We start from the raw sequence: 16401 nt of genomic DNA on the forward strand, positions 1-16401 counted from the left end.
AGTAGTTTTAATTTGTGTTCTCTTGCTGGTTAATGATGTTGAATACTTAAAAAAAATCGTTACCAGCTACTTATGCTTCATTTTAAAGACCTTTGTTCAGAACTATAGCCCACGTTTAGATTGGATTATTTGCTTTGTATTTAGAGTTTTGTGTTCATTGTAAATTTTAGATATCAGTCCTGCATCAGGTTTGCAGCTGAAAATAACTTTCTCCTGTCCGGTTGAATAGAGGTGGCTACCTCTTCACGTTATTTACAGTGTTCTTTGCTTTAAAGAGACCTTTTAATTTCATGATGACCTTATCAATTGGTGCCCTTATTTCATGAATGACTTGTGTCCTATTTATTAAGTCCTTTGTCCCTACACTTCCCACTCCTGTAGCCTTACCCAAGCCTTCTTTCCTCCTTTATGCCCATGTATTCTTTTTACCTATATTCTATTTCTCCTTATTATTAAATTTTACCCTTCCTTGGTCTCCACACTTATAATTGTTCACATTCATCTACATATACATAGCAGGTTATGATCCACCTAGGAGGAAGAACACGAAGTTTTTCCTTTCTGAGTTTGGTTCATCTCACTATCATGGTTTTCTTATTTATTGCTTTTAGTGATCAATTTTATGTTGTAACTTTTCTTCACTGCTGAAAATCCTTCCATTCTTTATGTGTACTACATTTTCATCACTCATTCATCTGTTGATGGACATCTAGGCTGGCTTCATTTCTTTGAACCTCCATAATAATTTTCATAATGGCTGTACTAATTTACACTCTCATCAGCAGTGTATAAGGGTCCCCTCTCTCCACAGCAGCGTGTGTTGTCAGATTCCTTAAGGACAGATAATCTGAGTGGGGTGAGATGGCTTCTTATTAACACTCATTAAATAGTGTTAATTTGCATTTTCCTAGTGACTAGGGATGTTGAACATCTAAACAAATACTATTTATCCAGCTTTACTTCTTCTTATGAGAAAGTTATATTCATTTCATCTGTTGACTTGCAGATTGGCAGATTTTTGTGTGTGTGTTTAGCTTTTACAGTTCTTTGTCATTTCTGAATCTTAGTCCCCTGTCTGAAAGATAGTTGGCAAAGATTATCCCATTCTGGGAATTCTCTGTTAATCCTGCTGTTAGGTTTTTGTTTTTTATTTTTGTTTTTGTTTTGCTATACAGAATCTTTTGATTTTATTTGGTTCTGCCTGTTGATTTTTGAGGCCAGTGCCCTGTAATAATACTTTGGTTCAGAAACTTTGTGCCTACACCTACTTCTTGAAGGGAATCTTTGATATTTTCCCTAGAAGCATCAGAATTTCAGGCTTCGATTAAAGGCTTTCATCTACTTTGGACTGATTTTTCTGCATATAGTGAAAGACATGAATATAATTTCATTCTTCTTCAAATGGATAGGCAGTCTTTTCAACACTATTTAATGAACAGGCTGTCTTTTTTCCCTCACTGCATATCGTTTTTTGTGTGTGTGTGTGACATTATTCTCAATGTGTTTATTTTGCTATTTGTTTTTCATTATGCTTGTTATTGGCATGTGGAAAAGGCATTGATTTCATATGTTAACTTTCTATTCTACTACTTTGCTGAAAGTGTTTATAGTCTCTAGGCATCCTATGGTGGATCCACTAGTGTCTCATATACAGAATCTTGTCATCTACATATTAGGTTTTTCTCCTCTTGCAAAAGAGAGGAATTTAACTCTATACTTCCTACCACAGTTGAAAATGATCAAGAATAATATAAGAGATAATTCCTTTTCATTTTATAAAAACCATGATTTCTACCCTTTAAGCTAAAATTCAGGAAGAAATTGCTCATGTGATTGGTAGACATCGGAGACCCACCATGCAGGACAGGAACCACATGCCGTACACTGATGCTGTGCTGCATGAGATTCAGAGATACATTGATTTTGTTCCCATTCCTTCGCCTCGTAAGACAACGCAGGATGTGGAGTTCAGAGGATACCACATTCCCAAGGTGAGATGCATATCATCTTTGCTCCTCATCAGTCAGTTGGCCTGTCAATAGTTAAGTAATGTGATTACAGAGAGCCTGACCGTCTACAAGGGTTCCAGAGTCATACCCCAGGCATCACAGTCCTCCCATCAGCATCATGACCCTTCCACTCTATGCTCCTTTGCCTGACTTTTGTTGATACGGCTTTCTAATTTGATTGTGTCCTAACAAACTTTTCAGTTCCCTGATATGTCCATACTACTCCTGTTTGTTAATCCAATCTGCTGTCTACAACCTTGCTATCCAGTGGGCTTTGCTATTCTTATCAATTAACCATGATTCTGTATTCCCACCTCCCTCCATATTTTCTGTTTGACTTACTTGAGAAAAGTACGATCTAACTATGTCTTTCCTCTTCCTTGCTTTGGGGGAACTCACTTATGAAGCTCAGTAGGTTGGTATTATACCTGATACACTGGTATTGCTTTTATGTACATACCAGTTTACATAATTTAGTTTGAGACTTGATTTAATTTTGGACTTCCAAAATAATATTCCAGCTCCAGCTTCCTGAGCAGTGGAATTTGCAGGCTTGTGTTGCCATTTCCTACTTAGTTTTAACCAACACTTAGTATTTTATTAATAAATAAAATCACTTTGTTCCAGGAAACTCACAAATTTAAAACTTTCCACAGCTAGTTTTAGGAAGCCCCACAAACACACGCCTAGTCCTCAAACTTGCTTGGCAAGCACTTTCTCCATTGATCTGTCTCCCTGGCCTCTCTATTAACATTATTGAATATTGATTAACATTAGTTGGGTTCCAAGTTTGTTGGTGATAAAGACATAACATCTTTCTGTCTGAAATTGTATTGGCTGGGGGTATGATGGAATGTTTTGAATAGTTCATTAGACATTTTATTGTTTGATCCAAACATGCCTAGTTCATTATGCCTTTAGAGATTTGGTGATCTCACTCAGAAATTTTAGGGCTCTCCTACTCTGGTCATGCTGCTTCTGGGATGTACCCCTCTCCCTTTTGGCTTCTGTGAACCTTACATCGGAAGGTTGTCACTGGTTCTTTCTTCTTTTAAAGGTTCTGAGCATTTTATTCCAGATTGTATATTAAATCATCAAGACTTTTCTTTTTAGAATAAAATCCAATTAAGTATGAACACACTGGCAGAGCCTAAAACACCCCTGTGGCTGTGTATGCTCCTAACAGAATAAACTGCATCTACAAAGCAAGGTTTTCAATTTGGGTGGAAAACCCATTATTTTTAAAAACCATTATGACATATACAATAGATCATGCAACTGAGACTACATAAGTCACCGGTTCTTTAAGCAGGGAGACTAAAGCTTTATAGCCAAGATATAGTCATTTAATCCTTTCCTCCTAGAACCTGCTCTCTGGGTAATACCAAATCAATGTAAAACCCAACTTTGTACTTTTTTCCCCCAAGAACCTTCCATGTTGCAGAATATTTGTAGTTTTGCCCAAGGTTTACTCTAAGCACATGCGTGTGTATTTGATCTTGAGACCAGCAGCTAGAGTATCTCAGCTGTCTCTTATTTACAGGTCTCTGCATCCATGTCTTTATGTTTAGTCTTCTAATGCTTTCAATTTCATGTAGTAAAACTTCAATCTGATTTTTTAGTTTCTAGAATTTATGTCTTTATTATTTCCATTTATGAATAACTTGATACTTTGTAGTATTTGGCTATATTAATGACAACTCCCATGACTTAGAAATGCTTTGTCTCCTGTACATTCTTTTGCAATGACTCCTTCAAATGCTCAAATATATTCAAAGTAGCTGTACTTAGAAGTTTTGTATGATTGCTCTAAATCTAGACAAGCATATTTCCCTTTCACATTGACCAATAACTTTTCATTCCTCATGGCTCACATTTCTCCTTTTTCATGCTGACTATGGGAACTTCTTTCCAGCTGCTCCCCTGATGGAACTGAAGGTTGTTGAAGAAAATGCTAAGGTGGCTTTTAAAATGACTCACATTTCATTCCAAAGTCAAGGAGATGAATTTAATTTTCTTCTCTTACATCGAAATAGATTTTTAAAGAATATATTCCATTCAGTTTCCCTTCTTCCAACTCCTCTCAGATATCTCCACCTCCCTAACTACACAATTTTATACCCTTTCTTTTTCTCTCTCATTAGATAATAAACAGGCAACTAAAAATAAAAACAAAACAAAACAAAAAAGAACTCAGTACAAACAAAAACAAAGAAAGAAGAATAGACCAAAACAAACAGGAGAAAATGTGCCAGCGAAAAAGCACACAAAAGACACACAGATGGAGAGATGCACAAATTGCACATAGAAATCCCATAAAAACACAAAACCAGAAACCATAATATATAAATCAAAGACCTAATAGTAAAAAAATGCCCAGAGAAAGCATTGAGACGAAAAACAAAACAACCAATCAACCAACCAACCAGCCACCACCACAAGAACAACAACAAAAAAACAAAAAACACACCATACCATACCACACCACACCACACCATACCACACCACACCATACCACACCACACTACACCACATCACACCAAACCACACCAAAAAATAAAAAAGAAACCCTCCCAGTTTCCATTGAGTTCTTTTTTCTGTTAGCCGTCTTCTGCTTGGCATAAGGCTTGCCCTAAGTGCCATTTATTTTCCTAGTGAGATCCTGTTGGAAAACACTATTTTTCTTTTAACCACATGAGTGGTTATTAATTTGAGATAGCTTCTGGGTTAGGGTTGGGGTTTGCATTCACTTTTCCTCTTGGCACTATGAACACATCTGGTTTAGACTGAAGGTCTTGTGCATGCTGCCATAGTCTCTGTGAATTCATATGGCATGTAAGTCCTCTTGTATTTATAAGGCCTTGTTTCCTTGGTGTCCTCCACCCTGGTGGCTCTGACTATCTTTTTCTGCCTCTTCCATCAAGTTGAGGTGAATTTCAGTGGCATTACCCTGTGAGAGGACAAGCTGAATGTAGATCAAAATTCATGCACTCCAAAAGGACACTTTGATTCTGCAACCTGCTGACGTCAGACCACAGACTAGTGAGCATGGCTGTGAAGTCAACGGACAGAAAGACCTTGAATGAGCATTACAGGGTTTAGACCTGGTAGGGCTGGTATTGATGTGCTCATTTGACATGGAACAAATGACTTCAGTTTTGTGTCTCAATCTGCTCATCCCAGAGCAAAGAGATTAAAGGAGAGATGTCCGAATTGTTTTCAGATTCCATGTCCTCCTTCATAAATGACTTTTCCTCTCTCTTTTAGGGCACAAGTGTAATGGCATGTCTGACTTCTGTCCTGAATGATGACAAAGAATTTCCCAACCCAGAGAAGTTTGACCCTGGCCACTTTCTTGATGAGAAAGGGAACTTCAAAAAGAGTGACTACTTTGTGGCTTTCTCAGCAGGCAAGCAAGCTTTGTATTCATATGTGTTAGGGCCCAGGTGAGGTGATCAGGGCTGTACATGAAGAATCCTATGGGTGGCATTTATAGCCATTTCCATGAGACCAGAGGCAGCAACTGCCAAGGTGATAGTTGCTTTTTATTGGATTAGAAGCTCCACCCACTGATTCTGCTTCCTGACTCAGGGCTGAACTTCTCAAGAGCTCCTACTGGAAGAAATCCTATTCTTTTTTTTCCATTTTTTTATTAGATATTTTCTTCATTTACATTTCAAATGCTATCCTGAAACTCCCCTATACCTTCCCCCTGCTCTGCTTCCCAACGAACACACTCCTGCTTCCTGGCCCTGGCATTCCCCTGTAATGGCATATGGTCTTTGCAAGACCAAGGGCCTCCCCTCCCATTGATGGCCAACTAGGCCATCCTCTGCTATTCTAGTTAGGACTTCCTTTCCACTCAGAGGAGCAAGTCACTGTAAACCCAAGGAACAACTTACATGTAACAACTTGGTGCTCAGATCCAACAGTACAGTGTGTGAAAGAAACAGGTGATCAGTGAATAGGAAAAGATTATTCTGTGAAAATGTGCCATGCTCCAGTCCCTTGGGGAAGCCCAGAGAGAGAAAGAGAGAGTACTTGCAACTCTGGTGTTTTTAAAGGATACCAGGCTGAATGATCAGATTTTAAGATAAATTGCTTGCAGAAAGTACCATTTAATTACCAATTTGAAATGGTCTCAGAAAAGAAACATTTTTCCACTCTAATGTGTGATTAAGGAATTTAAGGAAGTGACTGTTCCCATGGGAACAGAGGAAGTGACAGAGTATGGAAAAGTCCTCAAGACTCACACAAGCAAAAGGCTGTAGTGGACTGATAACCTGGTGGGGCTGGACCGTCTACTGCTTAGGCACAGTTTCCTCCACTGTAAACTCATGTATTGTAGAGTAGTATAGGAAGCATCTAGAGCCAGGGCCTGGCAGTGATAAACCAAAGGAAAAAACAAACTCTCACTGTCTAATCCCCTGAGTTTATTCAGACCCCTGAAGGAGCTAACTCTTAGGCTAATGGAGTCCATGAAATCTACTTCTTGGATATAGGATGCATAACAATCAAATGCAGAAAGGGAGGGTAACCAATGCCAGCAAGGTGTGGAAGAGTGGGGGACCGAAGGTCCTTTCCTGAAGTGTCAACTAAAATGGACAGAAATAGTAGATTTGTTTTAAGTAAGAAATGTGTTTGGCAATGCTTGTTTTCATAAGTCCACACTGTGAAATGCTCAGGGAAGCTCTCCAAGGGTGGAAAGCCACCCTGCTGTCTAACCCCCCTCTTCCTTGCTGTAATTTGGACTGTCTATCATGTGAGGGTCCTGTTGGTTTCTCATGTGCTGAAGGCCTGCTTTGTCCTAACTCTGTAAGAATCATTAAAAGAACTAAGGCTTTGTCCTCAGAATTCGTATTGAATTCTTTTAATAACTTAAACTTAAGTGTAATCACCAATAACTTAAACTTCACAGACACTGCTTTGTAGGAGAAGCATCACTATGGCAAACAAACACCGTGTTAATTTTGTATCTAAGCATGTTTAAGAAGTTTACATAGACCACATGACATCTGAGCTGAATCTGAAGGGATACAGAACAGTGGCTGTCCATCAACTCGACTAGAATACATCATAAAAAGCTTGGTTCTGCCTATCTGCTTTGGGTTGGGAAAATAGAGATGCCTCAGGTCCCGGGAAGTTGAAAGAGCAAGATGAAGTTAGATTCCAATAATCACTTGGAATTACTTTGTAGCATCTGTTTTTACACCTACCCATGTCCAATTTTAGATTATTTTTCTTTTAACAGATTTATGACTTGAGTTATCTCTTAGAAAGCAGATCAGTAGAAGTAAGCTACTGAGACCTGGAGGATAAGAGAAAAAGGCACTTTTGTATCATATAAATTGCTATAGGTGTGTTTGTGTGAGAGAGAGTGTATATGCATCTCTCTCTCTCTCTCTCTCTCTGTGAGTGTATATGTGTGTGTATGTATATGTGTGTGTGCTGGTATGCTCATGCCCATGCCTCACACCCATGCCCATGGCAGTGTTCCTGGATAAACTCAGTTGGTCACAGAATAAAAACAAGACAAAGAGCCACGTAGACATAAAAGTGAGATCAAAACTTAGTTTGATGATAGTGTGGAGGAATTTAGGAGGTATGTGTGGGATATTAAGTGAAACCAAAATTTATTATATATGTGTATTTTCACGTTTATAAGGAAATAATTAACAACAAGATATAAAAATACACATGAGCAACACTAAATGCACTTAGTGAAATTTCTTTTTGTATACATTTGTGTATATGTAACAAGAATAATCAGCCATGCATGTATGCCTTTAATCTTAGCTCTCAAGGAGGCAGGGGCAGGGGTGGGGGCAGGGGCAGTGGCAGAGGCAAGTGGATCTCTTTGAGTTCAAGGTCTCCAAAGAGAGTTCCAGGACAGCCAAGACTGTTATGTTAAGATACCCCGTCTCACACAAAAAAAGAATAATTAAAATAGTCATGAATTTAAGAGTGAGTCAGTGGGGCACAGAAAAACTTGGAGTGGGGAGAGGAAGGGTTAAAATTATGTGTGTGTGTGTGTGTGTGTGTGTGTATTACTAGTTTATGGAAATAAAAAGTATAAAATACAAAACCAAAAATGGTTAAAAGAAGAAAGGAAAAGGCATTCGTCCTGAAGAAAGGAAGGAAAGGAAAGAAATCAGGACAGTGCAAAAATACAATCGGTTGTTAGGTCTAGATTAATTACTTACACATAAACATAGTTTCTATATATGTTAATGCAGAATCAGAATTATGCAGAATCAATGACTCATCAGTTGCATGTCCCTTTTAGGAAGAAGAGCTTGTATTGGAGAAGGTCTGGCCCGCATGGAGATGTTTCTAATCCTGACCAACATCTTACAGCATTTTACTTTAAAACCTCTGGTCAAACCAGAGGACATTGACACCAAACCAGTTCAAACTGGTTTATTGCATGTGCCTCCACCCTTTGAGCTCTGTTTCATTCCACTCTGAAACTGTGTAGTATTTCACATGGATGACTGAGACCCTGCTTCTACTTGTGAGCAAACAGGTTCTCCTGTCCTATGTACCTGCATCTGGTAGTCCTTTTTGAATGGCAGGGATGCTACCTCTATATTTTCTCAAGTCTTTATAAACCAGTTCCAATTTTCACATGTGAAAAAAACTTCACTGTTTCAGCACTAATAAAGTTTTGTTGCAGCGTGTGTCAGATCATTAGCCACATTTTCATTTGAGGGTATTTCTAATGGAAAGTGTATTATCAATCTCATGTCTTGTTTTAGTAAAAGTTATCAATCAGAACTTGCTCTGTGATTTTTTAAGAAAAGTAATTAGCCATGGAACTGAATCACCGGTGACTCATTCCTGTGTCACTATCTAGGAGAATAATCTCTTGACAGAGTGCCATGTATACATTTTTCCTTTTCTCCATAACTTGTTACATTTATCTTATAGATTTCTTCATATGCATGGTTATGTATGTAAACACATAGGCAGATGCTATGTGCACACAGGGAGACAGAGAAAAAATTATGCCTCCCAAGGGGAGTAACATGAGACAAAACTTGAATTTTCCAGTTTTCAAGGATCCCCTACCCTTATCTTCCTCTAGTGATAACTCTCCACACTCCACACATGATTTCATATAATCTCATATACATGAACTGAAAAATGTGCACATGTGGGTTTAAAATTAACTATGATTTGGAAGTACTAATCATATTGTAACATATCATAGATTAAAAAAAACCTACACAACCACGAATTATAATATTGTACTTCTTGGCTACTCCATAACTTCCTTAAAAAAACCTGTAATTGATTCTCTGTGAATTTCACATCATGCACCCCAATTCTACTCTCTCCCAGTTCTCTTATATTAATCCTCTGCCCTTATAACCTCCCCACACCAAATAAAGAACACACAAACAACAACAGCAACAGGAACAACCACAAACCCAACAACAAGCAAAACTAAGCAGAGAATACATGTCATCAATTTCAAATGTTCATTGTAATGTGTCGTTGGTTTGGTTCGAGGTCTCTGACTTCTGTGACACCAACAATACTGGATTCTGTCTGATTATCCTGTTGTTGTCCTGTGCCATGGAGATCCTGCAGTTTTGGATCAGTGGAACCAGCCCTTTCACGTGTTCCAACAGTTCACAGATGATGGTCCTTGGGTGGGCCAGCTTAAGCCCTGGACCTGGACCTGGGTGGCAGCTGAGCTTGTCAGCCTGCAAGCTCTCCCTTATCCATATCAGGGTGAGCTCTCCAGAACTGCTCTGGTTAAGCCATTCAATGCAGTCATTAACAGGAAGCAGGGTCAGCTTTTCTACTCTCATGCTCTCAGGGCTTGCTTACCTGCACCCATGTCTCCCTAGATCCAGCTCCACTCAGATACTTAGTCAATGCAAAAATCCTACTCTCCCAAATCTCTTCCTGCCCCATCTCTTTTTTCCTCACCTCCCCATCCACTTCTCTGTTTTCTTCAGAAAAGTACTGGCCATGATGGATACTAAACAGCCATGGCATACCTAATTGCAATAAGACTAGGCACCTCCTCTTTAATTAAGGCTAGATGAGGCAATCAAGTAGGAGGTAAGGGCCCTGAAGGCAGGCCAGAGTAAGAGACATCTCCTGCTCTCACTCTTAGGAGTCCCACAAGAAGACCAAGCAACACAACAGTAACATATGTGTGAAGGGCCTATGTCAGTCCCTTGCAGGCTCCCTGGTTGGTGGTTCTGTCTCTTAAGCCCTCATGGGCTCAGATTGGATGATTCTGTGGGTTTTCTTGTGTTGTCCTTGACTTCTCCGGTTTCTACAGTACTTCTTCCCCCTCTTCAGAGGTATTCCCCAAGACCCACCTAATGTTTGGCTGTGAGTCTCTGTATCTGTCTGCATCTGTTTGAAGCCTCTCTGATGACAATTGGGCTAGATGCTAATCGAAGAGTATATATTGTGAGACGCCTGACTCGCCAGCAAGAGAGACACCACAATAGGATCCTTCTGCACATGTTTATTGGGCTGCGCATTGACTGTGTAGGTGAAAGACCCCGAGCCCTGGGCCTCTCACTCTTATATACTATCAGTTCCCATCCACTCACAGCAGGCCACATCACCTCACCAGGTACGCAGCTTCAGCTAATCAGGGCAGCAGGGGCATATCTCCACCAAAATGGCTTCGCCAGTAACCTGGTACACCTGCGCAGCTCTCACGATGTTTGTGGTTAATATGAGGAAGTCAAGTGCAAGTCATATGACTTAGCTGCAGTCCCTGACGCCTTCTTGGGACTGCTGCCACATCTGCTCCCCACATCTCCCCCTTTTTTTATTTTTTGGCAGAGAGAATGTCTGTCTTAGATTGCCCCCTGCAGCAATGTCCCTTACCTGTCCTTGGGAGACAAACAGCATTGGTTTGATCCCTGTCTTAGGTTGGTGACATGCCCAGGGAGTCTTATCACTGACTACTTCTCTATCATGCCAAGCCACACTTGGGTAGATCGTGTTTTGCTTGCGGCAGGTGCATCAAAAGGCCAGGATGTTGATTAATCTATGGCCAGATCTTAATTGCTGAAAGCAAGCCTCATGGGTGAAGGTAGAGGTCTGATCCCCAGTGTGCAAGCATAGGGGCCTTACACAAAACCATCCCTTGGGCTCATCACCCAGAGAGGTCTTGGCCAGCTCTCGTATCGTTTTTCCTGGGGGAATGGAACTAGGACACTGAACCTTCATGCAATCAGACATGCATTCCACAGGATGCCAACAGCAAGCTATCCTCTGTGCAGTGCTTAGCCTCGCAAACCATGGCATAATGCAGCATAATTTCTTTTAGAGTGGCAAACCGAATCTGAGGAGATTGTCCCGCCTCCACTGCAGCAAAAGCCTACGCTACCATGGCGAAAGTGCGGGCCTGCACACACTGCACCTGACACATGTGTCAAACACACAACACACACACACTACTACAAGCATACATCCCAGGGCTCCCATCAGCCCTGAGGCAAGGGATAGACAGTTTGTAAACAAAGTAACTTGAACAGGCAAAGGTACAAAGCAAGGCATCCTAGTCACAACAACCAAATGATATAACGAATATCACTACTACAATTAACATTATTCTTCTAAACAATAAACACAAAAGGAGATCACATACAAACAGGTGTAGCCTGAAAAGAAACATTCCTTCCTCCAGCAAATTGAAATACAGAAGTTTCAAACACATTAGAACCATTCCAATAAAATTTGCATTACCCCAGGCCCCTCCCGCCACCTGGCTTAAGGGGGAAAGATCAGTGCAACTACCATTCACCCCACATAACAACCATACATATAAGGAGCACTGCCCAAGGTGGAAGGGAATCAGGAACACTCCTACAAAAAGGAAAAGGGGGGCCCATCTAGGTTGGGAGGGTATAGTGCCATTGCCCTTGGATATACTGGCAGGCCACACCCCTCGAATCCAGGTAACATTAACTTTAGTAGATACAGCTGAACACAATCACTCATCTGTGAAATATTTTGAATCATCTGAAAACAACAATCCCTTTAGCTGAAGCAGCACAGAAAAAAGGCAATTGTAGCAAAGCATTAGATGTAAAGAATTGAGGAAACACTTGAATGCGTCAATGACATGGATTTCAGGAACACAGCCCCAACGTAGCTCTTCAGTTCTCACTAGTGGGAGCACCTCCAGCCACAGGAACATCCAAGTCCTCACAGCTCCACCTGCTCTGAATTGCTCTGGTCAGCCACTCCGGGACCTGCAGCTGTTGTTGATGATCCTGAGGAAACACAAACAGACCCTCTCTCCCAAACCAATTGAGAGCGCTCCTCTCTCACCTGATTCAGCGCCTCATTACCTCTCTGGAGTTCTGTGCCACATCTTTCTCTATCTTCTATGCAATTTCTCACTAACTTCCAGACTAGCAAAACCCCTTTTGGTAAAACCCTCTGTTCCTCTGCAAACCTCAATTCCCCATGGTGCTTGGTGCAACTTGTCCCAAAACCGTGAACCTTAACTTGTTCCAAAATCATGAACCTTAACTTGTCCTAAATCTGGGAACCTTAACTTGTCCCAAAACCGGGAACCTTATCGTTACTTTGTGCCTGCTTCCTGGCAACTTTATATTTGCCTCTAAAACAACAAAACAAAAACAAACACAAATTGACAGACATATGGACAATTTGGTGCACCAAAAACAGATAATAGACAGGCAGGGAATAGAACTTGGTGTCTCAAAGGGACCCAGGTATCCTAACCAGAGCTAAGAATATCTCCATAGGAGCCAGAGAGGAAACAGGACATCTCCTGTTTTCCTTCTGTCCCTAGGAGAGCTCTGAAATAGCTTATTTTCATTTTTCTCTTCTTATATTTCTTATTTTACTTATATTTCTGTGCATGCCTTCTTTTTCATTTCTCTCTGTTTCTGATATGCTTCCCTGGTGCTCCTGCAAAAGTTGCTACCCTTATCAAGGCAAGCGACAATTACCGGAATTACCGGACCTACTGCGTAAGAAAGCATACCTCTCAGAGACTCACATTAATTTCTTTTTACTTACCGGTACCACTGTTCCCCAGCTGAAGAGTTCTGAATCCATGCAGTTGAATCCTTCTCAACAGTCTGTGTTTCGGGAACACTTCATTAACCGCTCCTTCCCCGTGATGCAGTTCTGAATCCTCCCTGTAACAGGGGGTCTTCGCTCATGCCTGAAGATGTTACTTTCCGGGTTTCGGCACCATTTGTGAGACGCCTGACTCGCCAGCAAGAGAGACACCACAATAGGATCCTTCTGCACACGTTTATTGGGCTGCGCATTGACTGTGTAGGTGAAAGACCCCGAGCCCTGGGCCTCTCACTCTTATATACTATCAGTTCCCATCCACTCACAGCAGGCCACATCACCTCACCAGGTATGCAGCTTCAGCTAATCAGGGCAGCAGGGGCATATCTCCACCAAAATGGCTTCGCCAGTAACCTGGTACACCTGCGCAGCTCTCACGATGTTTGTGGTTAATATGAGGAAGTCAAGTGCAAGTCATACGACTTAGCTGCAGTCCCTGGCGCCTTCTTGGGACTGCTGCCACACCTGCTCCCCACAATATATAACAGAATATCATTAGGAATCATTTCATTGACTTTTTTTTTCATTCATGTTTGGCTCTATTATGGGTTTCTGGGTTATACAGTCTCTGGTTCTTGGCCCTTTGGGAAATGTCAGGGGTGAGCTCCCTCCCATAGTATGGGTCTCAAGCTGGAACAATCATTGGTTGGCCACTCCCACAATTTTTGTACCATCTTTACCCCAGCACATCTTGTAGGTAGGATAAACTGTAGGTCTAAGTTCTTTGTGGCTGGGTTGATATCCCAATCCTTCCACTGGAAATCTTGCCTGGTTATAGGAGGTAGCCTGTTCAGGCTCTATATCCTCCATTGCTAGGAGACTTAGCTAGGGTGACCCTCATAGATTCCTGTGAATTTCCATTGCCCTAGGTTTCTAGCTCAACCCAGAAATGCCTCCTGATTCCAGTTATTTCTCTCTGTACTCCCTCACTCTATCTTCCTATCACCTGGTCTCTTCTGCTCTAAGCCCTACCTCTCCCATGCAATTTCCTCCCCCATCCACCTGTAATGTTTATTCTATTTCCCTGTCACAGTGAGATTCATATTTCTCCCCCGTGAACCCTCATTGTTACTTAGCTTCTTTGGGTCTGTGGATTATAGTGTGATTATCCTTTACTTTATGGCTAATATGCACTTATAAGTAAGGGCATATCAAGTTTGTCTTTCTGAGTCTGGATTACCGCAGTCAGAATGATATCTTCTAGTTTCATTCATTTGCCTGAAAATTTCTTTTTTAAAAAAATACTTTCATTCTTTTAAAATAAAGGCGCATTGGAATCGGGACTGTGCATAATTTCTTTTTTAAAGATTTATTTACATTTGAGTACACTGTAGTTATCTTCAGACACATCAGAAGAGAGCATCGTATTACAGATGGTTGTGAGCTACCATGTGGTTGCTAGGAATTGAACTTAGGACCTGTAGAAAAGCAGTCAGTGCTCCTAGCCATTGAGCCATCTCACCAGTCCTTGCTTGCAAATTTTATGGTATCATTTTTTTTTTTTAACAACTGAGTGATACTACACTTTCTTTGTCTATTCTTCAGCTAAGGTACATCTAGGTTGTTTTCAATTTCTGGCTATTATGAAAAAACTGCTAAGAACATAGTTTAGCAAGTGTTCATGTGGTATGGTAGAACATCTTTTGGGTATAGGACCAGGAATGGTATACCTGGGTCTTAAGCTAGATCAATTCCCAAATTTTTGAGAAATTGCCCTAGTGATTTCTAAAGTGGCTGTACACAGTTGTATTCTCACCATAAACTGAGGAATTTTCCTCTTGTTCCAATACTTGCCAGCATGAGCTGTCACTTAAGTTTTTGATCTTAGTCATTCTGACAGGTGTAAGATAAAATCTCAGAGTCATTTTGATTTGCATTTCCCTGATGCCTAAGCATGTGCATTTCTTTAAGTGCTTCTCAGACATTAGAGATTCCTGTTTAGAATTCTCTGTTTAACTCTGTACACCATTTTAAAATTGGATTATATGATTTGTTGATGTTTAATTTCTTGAGGTTTTATATATTTTGACTATCAGCCCTTTGTCAAATGTGAGGTTGGTGAAGATCTTTTCCCATTCTGGAGGCTGCCATCTTATCCTTTCAGTTGCTTCACCAAGATATTTTATATTATTTGTGGCTATTGTGGCAGTGTCTTTTACCTTACAAAAGCTTTTCAGGTTCATGAGGTTCTATTTATTAATTGTTGATCTTAAGTGCCTGAGTAATTGCTGTTCTGTTGATGGAATTGTTTACTGTCCCAGTGTATTCAAGACTATTCTCCACTTTCTTTTCTATCAGGCTCAGTGTATCTAGTTTTATGTTAAGGTCTTTGATCCACTTATACTTGAGTTTATTTGTAGGGTGATAGATATGGGTCTATTTGCAATCTTCTACATGCCAACATCCAGTTAGACCAGCACCATTTGTTGAAGATGCTTTCTGTTTTCCATTGTGTATTTATGGCTTCTTTATAAAAAAATCAGGTGTTCATAAGTGTGTGGATTTACTTCTTGCTCCTCTATTCAATTACTTTATTCAACCTGTCAGTTTTTATGCTATTATTAGTATTAGTATTGCTCTGTAGTAGAGTTTGAAATCAGGGATGGTGATAACTCCAAAAGTTCTTTTATTGTACAGATTTTTTTTTTAAAAAAAGCTATCCTTGGCTCTTTCTTCATATGAAGTTGAGTATTGTTCTTTCAAGGTCTGTAAAGAATTGTACTGAATTTTTGATTGGAATTATACTGAATCTGTAGGTTGCTTTTGATAAGATTGCCATTTTCACTTTGTTAATCCTACCAGTCCATGAGCATGGGAGATCTTTACATCTTCTGAGATTCTCCTCAAAATCTTTCTTTGGGGACTTGAATTTCTTGCCATATAGATCTTTCACTTGCTTGGTTAGTTTACACTAAGATATTTTATATTATTTGTGATTATTGTGAAGTATGTTGTTCCCTTGATTTCTTTCTCAGCCCATTTATTGTGTGTATATGGAAGGGTTACTGATTTTTTTGAGTTAATCTTTAATATAGACACTTTGATGAAGGTGTTTATCAGCTACAGGAATTGCTTGCTAGAATCTTTCGGGGTGCTTATGTACATTATCATATCATCCACAAATAGTAATACTTTGACTTCATTCCAACTTGTATTTTCTTAATTTCTGTTGGTTGTCTTATTGCTCTAGAGAAAACTTTTAAGTAATATGTTGAATAGATATGGACAGAGTGGACAGCCATGTCTTATCCTTGATTTTAGTGAGGTTGCTTTAAGTGTCTCTTCATTTAAT

General features: G+C 40.1%; 1 protein-coding gene across 3 annotated transcripts in view; it reads left to right on the forward strand.

Moving 5' to 3' along the window:
• The window catches only part of LOC110285739 (cytochrome P450 2C70), a 58487-nt gene extending 49798 nt beyond the window's left edge, over positions 1–8689 (forward strand). For all 3 annotated transcript variants that reach the window (XM_021152121.3, XM_029472472.2, XM_021152120.3), the window contains 3 exons: positions 1804–1991; positions 5277–5418; positions 8296–8689. In XM_021152121.3, coding sequence (XP_021007780.1) covers positions 1804–1991; positions 5277–5418; positions 8296–8477 — 512 coding nt within the window. In that variant the 3' untranslated portion in view covers positions 8478–8689. The remainder of the gene's footprint in view (positions 1–1803; positions 1992–5276; positions 5419–8295) is intronic.
• The last annotated feature ends 7712 nt before the right edge of the window (positions 8690–16401 follow it).

This window comes from Mus caroli, unplaced genomic scaffold (genome assembly GCF_978045245.1).
Source record: "Mus caroli unplaced genomic scaffold, Mus_caroli_1 scaffold_20, whole genome shotgun sequence".
NCBI classification, from domain to species: domain Eukaryota; kingdom Metazoa; phylum Chordata; class Mammalia; order Rodentia; family Muridae; genus Mus; species Mus caroli.